Here is a 14,939-nt window from a genome sequence, read left to right as displayed (position 1 = left end):
CAAGGGTTTATGTTTTGTACCTGTTTTTTTTTTTTGTTCCCGAGCAGCCTTTTGCTCAGGATGTTATTGATTTTTGCCATTTACTTAATCTACGGTTGTATTTTGACAACTCATTAGATGACACACAAAGAGGTTTCAGGTTCCGTGGATCAACGTTTATGCCCCCAATGTCACTTATTTGTCTCCATTTTTTAGGACAATGTTCTGAAGGATCTTCACTTTAACCCTGGTGAACATTATAAGTTCAGAGATAACATCACTAAAGTAGAAAGACAATGTATTAACAATCTGAGATCTAATAGGGACATTGTTATTTTACCAGCGGACAAAGGAGGGGCTGTTGTTATACAGGATTGGGTAACATATAGGGGGGAAGCACATTAACAGTTAGCAGATGGCAGGTATTATATGACCATGCCTCTGGGCCCCACTAGTAGATTTAAGGTAGAGATTGACAAATTTTTGGATGAAGCTGAGGATCAAGGCATCATTAACAAGGGTGAAAAATTTCACCTGAAAGTGGTTGACCCTAAACAACAATACCTGTATCTTCTCCCCAAAATCCATAAGGACCCTAGAAACCCACCAGGCAGGCCAATAGTGTCAGGTATAGGGTCTCTTACTGAACCCCTCTCTGATTTTCTAACTTTACATCTGAAATCACTGTTATCTTGTGTGCGGGCCCGAATTCAGGATACTATTCAATTCTTGGGTATCATATCCGATATGCAATTGGAAGCGGATTGCATGTTGTGTACCCTGGATGTCACCTCTCTGTACACCAATATCCCACATTGGGCAGGTTTAAAAGCCCTCCAATATTGGTTGGAAAGATACAACTATATAAACCAGGCTTCAATACCTTTCTTGTCTGCTTGGCTAATCATGTTTTAACTAAAAATGTGTTATATTTTCAAGAACAATGTGTCTGGCAGGTCCAAGGAACAGCTATGGCGGCTTCTTTTGCCCCCATTTATGCTGATCTGTTTATGGCATATTTGGAGGAGGAATTGATCTATGATGCTTCTCATAATTTGTATATTAATTAGATTGACATATGGAGGTGATAGCTCGATGATTGTTGGTTGGTGTGGAGGTCAGATGAGACCTTGTTGATTATTTAAATGAGAACAAATGGGGTACAGAGTTTAAGGTTAACTTTAGTAAGACCAAAATTACTTTTTTGGATGTACTAGTTAGTTGGAATTGCAGCAACACTCTGAAAACCCAAATATATAGGAAATTCTTCCAATACAACTCTTTCCTGCATGTTACTAGCTTCCACCCACAACATATCATAAGAAATATCCCCAAATCTCAATTTTGAGGATAAAGAGGATTTTTTCCAATTCCTCCTCATTTAGCCATTATAAGCAGGATCTAACTCACAGATTTAAGGATAGGGGGTACGGGGCAGGTGACATCAGCAGGGCCAACCAATTTTCTTCTAATCAGGATAGAGCTGGGCTGCTGGAATATCATGAACGTTCATCAGACAATGAGACTAAACTTACACTGGTCACCACGTATGGCAGGAATACCAAATCCTTCATGGATATTATTCATAGACCTTGGAATATCTTGTTGGCAAATAAATTATCTGATCATTTGGCTGACATATGTGCTTTTTCTTTCCATAGGGGCCGCACTTTGGGTTCCCTGTTTAGCCATTATAAGAGAATGGATCAGAGGGAGAATGCTCCATATCAAACAACATTGACAGGTGTTATATTAAGAGGATGTGTACCTTGCGGTCATTGTTCATACTACCATCAGGTTAATAAGACCAAATAATTTACTAGTAAGAATACCTCTACAGTATATAATATTCCTTTTCTGGCCAACTGCAGTACCAGTTGGGTGATTTATTTGTCGACTTGTACATGCTCTGTGTTTTATGTGGGCCAAACATCAAGACCTTTGAAACTCAGAATAGAGGAACATATGAGTGACATTAGACTTAAAAAGCCTTCAAATGCCCTATATAAACATACTTGTAAACATAGTACTTCGGTATTTAGATTTTCTATCATTGATCATATTATAGGGAATTGTAGGGATAAATCTAGTTGGCACAATGTTTTGAACATTAAGGAGAAAAAATGGATTATTAAACTATGGGGATTTTCCCTCCTGGTTTGAATTAGTACTTATGAATTAACCAGTGGGATTGCTTGCTGGGCTCTGCTTTTTGCTTTATAAGAAGGACCTTCTGGTTCTATGTTTTGTACTGTATTTTTGTCTTCCACTCTAGAAGGCTGTTTAACCAAAACCGGTTTGGTTTGTGAGTTGGGAGTTATGTCCCATCACCCATTGACCTGCATTGTACACATTAAGTTGTGTTATTTAATCTTACATATTCCCCTATTTTTACCCCTGTACTTCCCAAACCTTACCACTAACCAATAATAAGTGACTGAAACACTATCAAAGCCTGGTGCGCTGGATCTGTTCCCTTTCTTCTAGACCAGTGTATAACATAGGCAAGAGCCTGTGTTCTCTGCATCATAACAACACATACTTTGGCTTACTTCATACCTAACAAAAGGCTCTATGTTTAATCATCAAAGGATAAAATCATCGAATGGCATTTCATCATAAATGCTGTTCCTCGAGTCCTCCTCATGTGGGGGGCTGCCGCTGCTAATTATATATACCAGCTCTGAGATCACACTACAGTGTGGAAACGGCAAATTTGCTGATCCCTACTGGAATGCAATCTCAGTCAGAATGGCTCGATGAACGGCAATTATGATGAAATGCTGTTCAACGATTTTACCCTTCAATGCTTAGACACAGACCCCTGACGAAATAGTCTCAAAAGGAACAATTAACAATCGTTCAAACTTCCTTATGTCTGCCATTTCAAAAGATAACACCTGTTTTTGACTTGTAAAACAAATTTGGCTTATATCTTGGCTCATAACTGGAAAAGAGTTCCTTTAGATTAGCGAGATTACCCAAGTAACATATTAACATATCAATAAAATCTTGGTAATAAGAACTTTGCATTTGCTTACCAGATGGTTTTATGTGCTTCCAGAGCAGTTGTTTGTGGACCTTGTGAAGTTATTTTTATTTTACTAGACACTGGTGGAATTTGCCAGGGACATGATCCTCTCTTCAGACTAGGTCGATGTAAGCTCATGTCAAAAGATGTTGAGGGCGTGTACTTGTAACATGTGGAAGAGAGTGATGACCCCAAAGATGGTGTTACTGCAACAGTGGTTTCTGGTTTCTGGTATGTCTGAAATAATGGAAAGACAGGAAATTAAAAAAATAATAATAAAATGTTCATATTTCAGCAAGCAAGTCATCACAGAATACAATAAATATGCTTACCATATCAGATGATCTGAGTGAAGGCCCTGAGCAGTAGGTAACTGTAATAATTTCTTATTGAAATAGCCAGAGTTAGGCACATTTTTAATACTTATGTATCTCCTACAAGCATGTGTCATCATGTTAAAATGACAGGTAGGATTGCACATCTATTGATTCCCTCTGATCTCCATCAGTCACTTCACATAATGAGTACAAGATGAACAAAAATATCATAATCTAACCTTAAAAGAAAGATAATTTTTATGAGGGCCTTAACATAATAAGGCTGTATGGATCATGAAACCAAAGAAAGGTGCAGAGGTCGTAGTCATCTATTTTACTGACTATGCCATTAAAATGACTGAAGTACTAAAAAACACCTTTACTGAATTATCACTTGTGACATAGGTAAATTTACATTTATATTAAAACTAATCACACTGTATTAACTAGATCACATTTACAAACATACTTTACATATATTGCTATATATCATATAACCTAAGCAACATTACATAAATTATTCAATTCCTACCCTTTTTTAAAACAAGAAACATCTTTATTAAACCATCACTTATGACATAGGCAATCATACATTTATATAAATGAAAACAAACCACAGCAACACAATCTTAGTTGGAAATTTTACATCACAAACCACACCAACGCACTCCCAGTTGCAAACATTATATACATCATTTATAATCTACCCAATTATTTTCAGTCAAACATTATGCAGCTCATTTTTGTCCAGCCCACTTTTTAACTTCATTCCTCTCCTGTATGTATTCTTCTCACAATTCCCATTTTATATGTAATTTGCTCCTACCTTTTCTAAAGATCTCAATTCTAGTTGTTTTAGCTCTGTTATTTTATTCACTACTTCTTGTATAGTTGATTTAGATTTTGATTTCCATTTTCTAGTAATGGCTTTTTCAGCAGCCACCAGAATGGCAACTGCACTTAAACGCAAAGTGTTGACGAGGATTCAGTGAGACAATTTCCATTACCAGCATACTTAAACATATGGATTTGAGAAGGTGGATGTTTGTTTTTTAAACACAATCTAGACATTTTAAGTTTCAAATGCTTTAAGATTTTAGAACTATCCACATTACTTAATTTATGAATAAGCATTGTTATTAATTTATAAGAAAATCATTACTTGTTCTTTTAGGGGGGTATCACCATTATTTTTTATGGGATCTCATTGGTTACAGCTGTTTTTCATGTATTGACGTACCTGATACATGTCTTATTACTTGTATTTAAGCATTGTATAGACGTATGGTATTATCTGATGAAGTTCCTTCATAAACTAACTGGAACAATAGCGCTTATCTTCATTTTTATTGTGAATTGTGGATTTTAACAAACTTGGTCATCGTAATCACTTAGCGGAGAGTTTCTGCTTGCCTGTGATCGTAGCCTTCCCATCCTTTTTAGTGCATTGAGGTTTCTGTTTGTTTTACTTTTTTTGTTTGGTTAGCCACCATAATTAGACTTAGCTAGGCCTTTCCATGTATAAGCAATTCCAATTCTGAATAATAGCTCAGAACAATTATCTCCTTTGTCACATCAACCTGTCCACCCAGCATCTCCAGCAGTGCATCCCACAGGGAATCCTTAAAGTCTGCCAATCCATTGCAGTCCTAGAAAATATGTTCCCAATTACCTCTTTGTTCCCTGTAACACTTCCAACATTTGCTGTCTACCTGAGGAAAAATTCTCTGGGGTCTACTTGGGGTATAAAATATCTATATAAACATTTCCAAGCAAAAATCCTAAATCTTCTAGATTCTGTTGCAAATTTGGGAGACATACATATATCCTCCCATTGTTTCTTTGTGAATTATTTATCCAACCCCTCTTCCCAATACTTTCTAATCTCCTCCGACTGATTCTATAGTTATCATGCAATATTTTTTATGCTCTACTAATTATTCCTTTCTTAGTGGCAGCTTTTGTTCTAGATTTTACTAAAAACTCTACCAGTGCTGGTCTTTCATTTTTGACCCCCATATTTCTATTTGCTTATAGTCTGATATCAATCCCTGATAAGGAAGGCAATCTCTAACCTGCAATCCAAATACATTTTTGGCATCTGTTATTCTATCATCTTTCCCTCTTTAGTTATTTGCTCCCAATACCTTGGTTCCTTTGCCAGTTTTCTCCAAAAAATTCAAGCACCCTCTTGCCTATTGTCTATATATTTAATTGCAGTCATCCCTATTGGCAGAAACTCCTTTCTCCATTCTCTTGTTAGTTTAGTTCTTAGAATACTTTCTACTACTTTATAAAAATAATATTCTGTATGATTATTATTCTCCTTAATGACCTGCATCCAAAATCCCAGTCTCTCCTTGTTTCTTGTGCTCCCCCATTTCATCATCATCCCTTTCCACTCTGAATTATACATCTTACATGACAAATATTTTCATACATTTCTTCAAAAATCTACCGTCCTTTATTATATTTTCCCCATCTGGGACCCCAGACACATCTTCAATGCTGCAAATCAAATTCCATTCCCCAACTATAAGTAATATTCCTTGCTGAAAAGTGATAACTTCTCCCAAAATTTTCTTAGGCTCCATTATAGCAGTCTTAGGTGGAATATAAATACATGCCAGTAGCACTATAAATCTGCCATTATTATCTTTTTATCCTCTTATATCACTATTGGAGCTCCTTTTGCAATTAATATAAGTACTCCTCTTTTCCTTTGTCCCAGGTATTCCATTGAATAACCATCCTGAAAACCTTTCTTTATCTAATTTACATGTTCAGTTCTTTCAAAGTGTGTCCCCTGTAGCATAGCTATTTGCACTCTATATTTTTAATATACTTCAGTACTTTTTCATTTTTGAATTTATTGGGGAGACCATTGCCATTTGAAGACATTACAGAAAGTTATCATCCCCACCTTTTATGTATAACACCTTTTTTGTTAAATGTCTAGTTCTAGCTTTTGCGTTACATGGGTACACTATTTGGCAGATTGAATTTTTATACATTTGCTTCTTGTCATATCCATTTAAGCCTATGTTACATCTTACAAAACATTTTTGTTTTATTGAAAGCTTTCAAACAAAAAACAACACCAAACCCCCTAAAACATATTAACTTAATACTAACACACAAAACTATGTACATCTTCAAATATTGATGTTTTACCCTCCTAATAAGAACAAATGTCCCAAACTGACAGCTACATTCACAGACTTGAGTTAATCTAAATGAAAGGTTAGCCATGCTATGATGCATGGTGCGGCCTTTGCTTCTATTAAGTGCTAATTGGTTTTGTCTTAGCTTTATAGCTCTTCCAGCTGGAAAAACACCTAAATGTTTTTCCCAGGCATTCACTCTCCACCAGACTGTAGCCAGTTTCTCTTTCTCAGATTGTCTCTATGGAGATATGAGAACCATGCAGCTAATTTCTCATTATTAGACTGTCTCCATGGATTCATGAGAAACAGACAGTCAATTTCTCATTATCAGATTGTTTCCATGGAGACATGAGGACCAGATGCAGAATTGCTACTAAGCATATGTGTATTTCCTAGAGAAAAGCTTCATAATATTCAATATAATTTTTTCATTTACTTGGTTTCTCTTAAAACTTGTTACTAAATCAGTCTTAAGTCCTTAATCCAGTCATTTTCCCATGCAAGAATGAGAAAAAAGCACATTATTTTTTCTTTTGTCATGCTGTTTTAACCAGACTTTTCTTCTTTTTTATTGCAGCACCTACATTTCTTAAAACTGAACAAGAAGAAAGAGAGAAGAGGGGAGAAAGAAAAGAAAAGAAAAAAAAAGAACAGCAGTACCTGCTTGCAATTCTCATTACACTTAAAAATGACTTATAAAATGTTACTTTATAGCATGCAAAGAAAACCATAAAAATATTATTTCATAGGTTGGTACTAGGATATCGGCCCTAGGGCCTATACAAGCTTAGCCATAACAATTCCCTGGATATTTCTTCCCACAATATTTACTTCCCTGGACCCTGTCTCTAAGAAGTTTTTTTTTGCTTACAGTTAACTTTCTCCCTCTCTTCCCCTCACCAAAGCATTTTTCCGAACATTAATGACATGAAGTAGGGCATGCTTTGGATTACCCCACAAGTCCAACAAATTTTGAAAAAAGTCCAATATTTCTAGATTTTCCTGTTCTGTCATATTTCACAAGCATTGTAATCCCACATTAATATACTGTTTTTTATCACTGTTCATCTCAATCTCCCAAATCCTGTCTCTGCTTAATTTCTAATGTACTCTTGATTCTTCTTGTCAACTCTTGTGCTCCCTTCCTTCTCTCCAACATTTTCCATTGAAACATTAGAAAAGGTTTCACAGGTACAGTCTGTCTGTGGTCTGTTATAACCTGATAAACAAGAAGCAGAATCTCCTTCAGTTTCACAGCTCACTTTTTGTTGGACAAACTTTTGTATTTCCTCCTTAGCATACTTCATCAAAAAATGATTGACTGAAGTACTTTCTTATTGAGATTTTTAAGTTAATATTTCATAAAGGAAAACTGATTATACATTTAATAATTTATTTATTAATGAACAAATTGCTAAGATATTGTTTGATTTTAACATGTTATGGATCCCATTATTCCATTTATTTCTGGGATACCAAAGCTGCATAAAAAAGTTCAAAGTCCCTCAATGAGTCCGATAGTTACTGCTAATGGGTCAAAAACAGAATCTTTTTTCTATTTTTTATTGAAAAACAATTGAAACATGTTTTACAAAATATTACTCCATTCTAAAAGGTTCATGGCATTTAAAAAAATAAAAGATGAAAAGTCCGGATATGTGTATACAAGACATGCATTTCATAACAAATGAAATTCAGAACCTTTTTTCCTTCCATTCCACCTGAACATTTGCAATGGTACCATGAAATTGTACTTGATGACCAGGATATTAGCTATAATGATATTATATTATATTATATTATATTATATTATATTATATTATATTATATATTATATTGAAGAATTTGTGGAAGTAGTATTATTAAATAATTATTTTACTTTTATGGATATTACTATAAAAAATGAACTTGCTATGGTTTGTCAGCTTCTCCCATTTTTTCTAATTTAGTATTAGCTTTCAGAGAGAAATTTTCTCAATTTATAATAGAATCATAATATCATATTACAGATTTTTGGATGCTGATTTCTTTGTTGAATAAGTACATGATTTTGATAAATTCTTAAATATATTACCAGTACTACTACTTTTTTGAGATTTACAAAAATGTGGGAAGAGATTAGATAAATTTTCTGGATATCACCACTTATAAGAACTTTGGGAAACATAAATATTTATCTAAAGTATGTAGAGAAGCAACATTTTCAGATATTTATTTATATCTTCTAGCTGCCAGCTGCCATCTTTTGCAATAGAAAATGGATTTGGTTAAAGCACAGATCAGTGTCAAAATTGACATTACATGATGATAATTTTATTAAGGACATGCCAGCATTCATTTTTTTTTAGGAAATCAGTTACCCACAAGAAATACAAGAAATTACATCAACAGTAATGGAGAGCTGCATTAGTATTTATGGATCTATTTTATGTAATTGTTCTTCAGAACAGGCCTAGAAAGATTCACAGAAATAGAAATTAACAACACACTAATTTTATGATTCTTATATTTTTGAATAAATCTAAAGAGTAAAGAAATATAATACTAGATACTGGAATATTTTTCACATGATAAAGAGATTATTAAAACACTAGGAACAATGCTAAGTTATGTTTATGAAAGATAAAGTAACATAAAAAATACATTGGAACAAACCTGTAAGGAAATCAAAAGTCATAAGAAACTTTTAAGCACAAATGGATTTATATTTTAGACAAATTGTGTAAAAACTGGACGCTACCCTTTACATTATTTATTCAAACTGTAATTCAGTGACAGTAGTATATATTGCTGAGTGTGTTACTTGTACCTGTTTTATAGAGGTAAAACCACACAATCACTGAAAAAAAAGATTCACAAACATGATTATGATATTATGAAACAGGACAACCATGCACTTAGTAGGAATGCATGATCATGTGCTACTTTTAAACAATTCATATTTACTGTATAGAATAGCTGGAAAGAAGTAACAGAAGAGGGTCTTTAGAAAATAAGCTTAAGAAACACCAATTAATCTGGCAGTTATGCTTAAATGCTTAAGAGCCACTTTGTTAACATGACACAATCTTGACTTTGAGTGTTTTGAAGATATGTTTGGCAAAGCTATTAAACTGCTTTTTTATGGATGTATTTTGAGATTTTAATCATATACTATATCAGTTTTGTCTTACATTACTGCAAATATAAAATGACATGGTTTATTTCTGTGTTTTGTACCTATGGCTTTAAATATATTGCTTTTAGTTATATGATTTATACTGTTTTAAATAGTGGGTGATTAAACAATGAATTCATTTTGCAGTTTATTGTTGTTACCAAATGGACAAAAACCACTCAGTAAATGTAACTTTAAATTAATTTTGTCCTGGATAAAGTGTGTTTTTTCACTGCTGTTTGAGTACAAGATGAAGGCACAAAATTGCAAGGGTATAACCCTATATACTATCCAAACTAAAGCTGATGGATGGAGGAGCCTTCCAGTTACATGGGGAAAAGCAACAGGGCAACTAGTCAAGAAACACTGACTTCAGGCATTCTTATCAAATATCAATTGATATGTTAAACACATAGTTTGTTTGCCTGATTTCAAAGGCCCTTTGCAGTGTGTAAATGATTGGGAATAAATCTGACTGATTAATTTGAAATGCTTTCTGATTGGGTTGAGTCATTTCCTGAATTATTTAAATAAAGTTTTGGTTGTAAAATTCATACATGCACACTGAAGAAGGGTTTCGCCTGAAATCTTTGTGGATTATTTAATAAATTCATTTCTACTGACTCAAAGTGTCCATTATTTGGAATATTTTTTGCCATTGGGAAGAAATCTAAACAGCATAATTTAAACCTAGCATGATAAATACAGAAGATATAAAAAAGCAAGCAGTTTAGAAAGTGAAGTCCTGAAGTAATGAGGAGTCAAAGGAGACAAGTTCAAAATAATAATAATGTCAGACAAAAGTGTGATCAGACCAAGTGGTTGTGGTAGAAATATCCACCATGGCAATCTTCTTTAAGCAAGCAGTGGAAACTATCACACCCTTAAGGAATGACCTTACACAGCAGCATTTTCACAAGGTAATTCATTACTTGGAGACAAACTGGAATGCAGTTAGCAGTCTACTTGGATAGGATTTTATTAGATACAGCAAGCCCCTCTTTACCAGGAACAAAGAGGCAAACAGCTAGTCTGTCTTCCTAAATTCTTGTATCCTTTGACATAGTTGCAGGTCATCATTGATCTGGTGAATGAGTAGCTTGAGATCTAAAATTTAGTATCATGGTGTGTTTCTCAGCAATGTGTTGTATTGTGCAAGCTGGCTGGTGTGTTTATAGGGCTTCTGCCTTTCTCTCCATTGTAGTGTGACTGTGGAGTTGGTGTATGTAATTTAGGACATGCAGGATGGGGGAGACCCGAACATGTGGGTGCATGGGAGGGGGTTGTCTCCATACAAAAACATTTTTTGCACTTTTCATGTGTTTTCAGCATCCTGTTTTTGATATTTAATTTTTAATGAATAATGAGCTGAAAAGTTAGAGAGGACACCCACAATCTTTCTTTGAATTTCTGCCCCTGGGAAAAATCTGGGTGGGGGTTTAAGGACACTTCTGAAACTACTTTCAGAAGAAAATGTAGGTTAGTCCTAAGGGAGATCAAGTCCTTGAAAACTATCAAATAAGGTTCCCTATGAGTAATGGTCTACAAATCAGAGATCCTATGGGCAGAAATAGTGAGTAACATGAAGAGTATCTTCAAAGATGCTAACTCCTGAGACACTGAAACAATCAGTTCAAATGAAGACTGGCCAAGTCTGCCATTCACGAAGTTCAAGTCCAAAGGAGGATAAGGGTTATTTAATACTGGATAAAGATGCAGGACATTCTTATGGAAAGCCTTAACCAGCTGGTGATGGTTCACAGACCTGTCATTCATAAGGGTATGATACACAAAGATGGCAAAACATGAACCTGAAATAAGGCAGGATCACTGGATCATTGAGGTGATAGAGGATACCACCCATAGCTTTGTAGAATACCATCTGGGATTTGGTAAATAGATGACTTCTGAGCAGCTTTGATCACCTATAAAACTTCTATTGTGAGATTCAGCAAGGGCAGAAAATGTAAAGAAGCAGCCATGCATACAGGTGGTTCCAGCTGCTACCCAACCAATAGCAGTTTTGCTGGACTGTAATGGGATACATTTATTTTATAACAGGTCTCTAACAGCCCAAAAATACATAATTATTGGCCATCAAAGGGCAATGAAGACAAGTTTTTTTTTTTATTTCTTCTCTGAATCTTGTGAGGAGGTAAGGAATCAGAGAGAGAGGGAGAGGTGGAAAAGCTACATACCTCTTCTCTGCTACAGGAAGAACACATCCAGAATAATTTCCACAGTGCTGTAGGACAGGTCTTCACACAGATGGAGAACTTTTTCCACTAAGCAGAATAAATATGGGGAGCGGACTGTATTTTGGCAGCCTTTGTCATTTCTAATCCTGTTAGCAGACCTGGTGGGAGTACAGAAACGTAAAAGTGTAGCCAAGCCTAGATGTGGGCCCAGTTGTTACCCCAACAAAAAAGGACTTGTAACAGTATAGGTTCCTCTATTGACAGAGATCTGGGAGTCAGAAACTATATCCTTCTTGGTGACTAAGTGGCAAATAGGATGCATTTTGATCTTTCTTTTCTGAATCATGTGAGAAGGCATGAACTCATATGAGACATTGGAAAGTCTATAGCAGCCTTACTTGTCAAATGATGAAGAAAGCATACTCTATCCATGCCCCTTGCTCTGCTGAATAAAGCATAATAGAGGTGAATTACATTCTTCTATTTACCGAACAAATGAACGCCTTGGGTGCCTTATTCATAAAAAATCTTAAGTGAACAGTTTTCCCTTTATTCTCAGTACCAGGAGTAAACATAAGCTATGGTTCACATTGTCAGTCATCAAGTTAATTTCCCTAAGATGTGAACACTTTCCCAAGACATGAACATGTCTCCAAAATGAGAACAATTCTAAGGCAGATACCCTAATCTTTTGCTAGATTTACACTGCCTCTCTACACAGAGGGTAAAAATCACGTGCCATTCCATCTCTTCATGTACCACACCATGAACTGAGTCTCTAAGTAGAGTATCAATTCTTTTCTGGATGTTTTTAAGGAAAAACACTGCCATTTCTTACAACTAGCTGTTGATTAATGTGAAGACCCAGTGTCTGATGCCTTCACATTCTCTGTTAATGCAACAGAAAAATACAAAGTGGCAGACATTCTGATAGATTTGGTTACAAGAAGGGAAGGTCCATGATGAGACTGATGGAGTTTTCTACTGCTGCAGTGTCTGAGACTGATGCAGTTTTCTACTGCTGCAGTGTCTGAGACTGATGGAGTTTTTTTACTGCTGCAGTGTCTGAGACTGATGGAGTTTTCTACTGCTGCAGTGTCTGAGACTGATGGAGTTTTCTACTGCTGCAGTGTCTGAGACTGATGGAGTTTTCTACTGCTGCACTGTCTGAGACTGATGGAGTTTTCTACTGCTGCAGTGTCTGAGACTGATGGAATTTTCTACTGCTGCAGTGTTTGAGACTGATGGAGTTTTCTACTGCTGCAGTGTCTGAGACTGATGGAATTTTCTTCTGCTACAGAGTCAAATGACTGCTATCCAATATTATCCATGAGGATGCCATGGCTTTATAGTAACTGATACTAAAAACAGCAAACAGCAAGCATATAGCACGGAGTCAAGGGGATGGCTAAGACCAAATTTAGTTTGTTAAACCAAATAAATAAATATATGTTGAGCACTTTCATCTTTCATGTATAAGACTTATCAGTACAGTGAATAAAAAATCACAGCACACATTTATAAACCCCTCATTACCAAAGCAACCATTCCAAAGAGACAATCAATTAACATCTCACATAATCAATAAATTAGTTAAAAAAATTGTTTAAAAAAAACATAGTCTCTTCAAAAATTAATAAATTCAAAATACTTTTCTAAGGTTACATACAAACATATCATATAAATAGTAACTTACTGACACTACACTGTCTACTTCAGCACCCTTGTGCATGAGTGGCAGCAGAGCTATAAAAATATTGTCTGATGTATCTCCCAATAGTTATAGAGGGTTCATAGTAGAATATTTTGCTATGATCTCAGCCAGACTGTCAAGCCTGTGATTTCCCTAGCCCTTCTATATGTTCATAGGTTCATAAGTGTGTACTAGGCTAATGGCCCTGGAGCATTTACAAGCGTAGCCCACAGGATTACTCTGACAACGTGCCACCAAACATTGGTTCCCAGTGCCTCTACTGAGTAGAGCCACTGGAGTGATCCTCTGGGTGAATTTTCTATTTCCCATCCACTCATCAAGATTTCTCTTGAAGAGGGCCAGTGAGGTGCTCTGCTTGACATATATGGGAAGTATATTCCATGGCATGGGCAGTTTCTGGGTTATGAAGCTGTCCCTCCAGCATGTTCTGTTGATTATGGTAATGAGGTTGAGATCTCTGGAGTGGGTGGTGCGGACAGGAATGATCAAGATGGAAGTATGCCCATCTCTGCCTCAAAATATGGCAATCATCTGTAGTGGAAAAAGAAAAGATATTTTGTAGAGTATTGTGAGACCCATATCTTGCAGTCAAAGGAGGACACAGGCAAAAGCTGATGTGACAGAACCTTTGACAGCTACTAGGAAATTAGTTGTTTAGGTAAGTAAACATGAGATTTTCTTCTCCTACAAGGTTTCTGCCACTTTGGACAGCACCTGGTAAATGCTCTGGACAGATAAGAAATTAGTTAGCAAAACTTTAAATTAAAGGTGAAGCTCAACTAAAATTAACTTTGTGGAGCCCCATCAGTGATGTGCCAGAGGTTGTACATGTCCAGCAGCACCACAAAGGTACCACATAACATCAGGGTCATGAACATTCTGGAAAGTCAACATATGAAACGAAGTACTGATATGTTTGATAAAGTTACTGAGGTCCTGGATGGGACAGGAATCTCCCAACCATTTTGGAACAAAGGAAACTGAGAAGAAAACCCTCTGCCTCTTGCTTAAAGAATATCAGGGACAACAACCTAATCCACTGATTGGAGTCTGGACCTATTCCATATCCATGGTGTCTGTTTGGTCTCTTAACCAAGGTCGTTCTGGAGATGGAACTTGCAAATCTGATTTATGGCCACCAATGAGCATATACAGGACCCAACAGTCAGTGGCAACAGCTTTCCAAGCTGGGACACTTTCAGAGAATTAGCAAATCCATGGGCAGTCCTGCAGGGTAGTCAGCACTACAGTGATACCACCTATGAAGTCATCCACTTGGAAGACATAATTCAGGAATGAAGGAAAGAGACAACATGCTGCCTACTGCTTGGGGACCTCTTCTTCTTGTGTGCAGGTAGACAAAGAAAAAGAAGGAC

At 35.9% G+C, this 14,939-nt stretch overlaps 1 protein-coding gene across 1 annotated transcript in view; it reads right to left on the bottom strand.

Moving 5' to 3' along the window:
* The window catches only part of LOC122798682, a 1,155,618-nt gene that overhangs the window by 558,283 nt on the left and 582,396 nt on the right, over positions 1-14,939 (bottom strand). The window contains exon 5 of the mRNA XM_044067774.1: positions 3,021-3,247. Within this exon, the coding sequence (XP_043923709.1) occupies positions 3,021-3,247 (227 nt within the window). The remainder of the gene's footprint in view (positions 1-3,020; positions 3,248-14,939) is intronic.

This window comes from Protopterus annectens, chromosome 3.part1, assembly GCF_019279795.1.
Source record: "Protopterus annectens isolate FY-2018-M chromosome 3.part1, PAN1.0, whole genome shotgun sequence".
Lineage (NCBI taxonomy): Eukaryota > Metazoa > Chordata > Ceratodontiformes > Protopteridae > Protopterus > Protopterus annectens.
The sequence above is the reverse complement of the archived record's forward strand: the minus strand, read 5'-3'. Positions and strand labels throughout refer to the sequence as shown.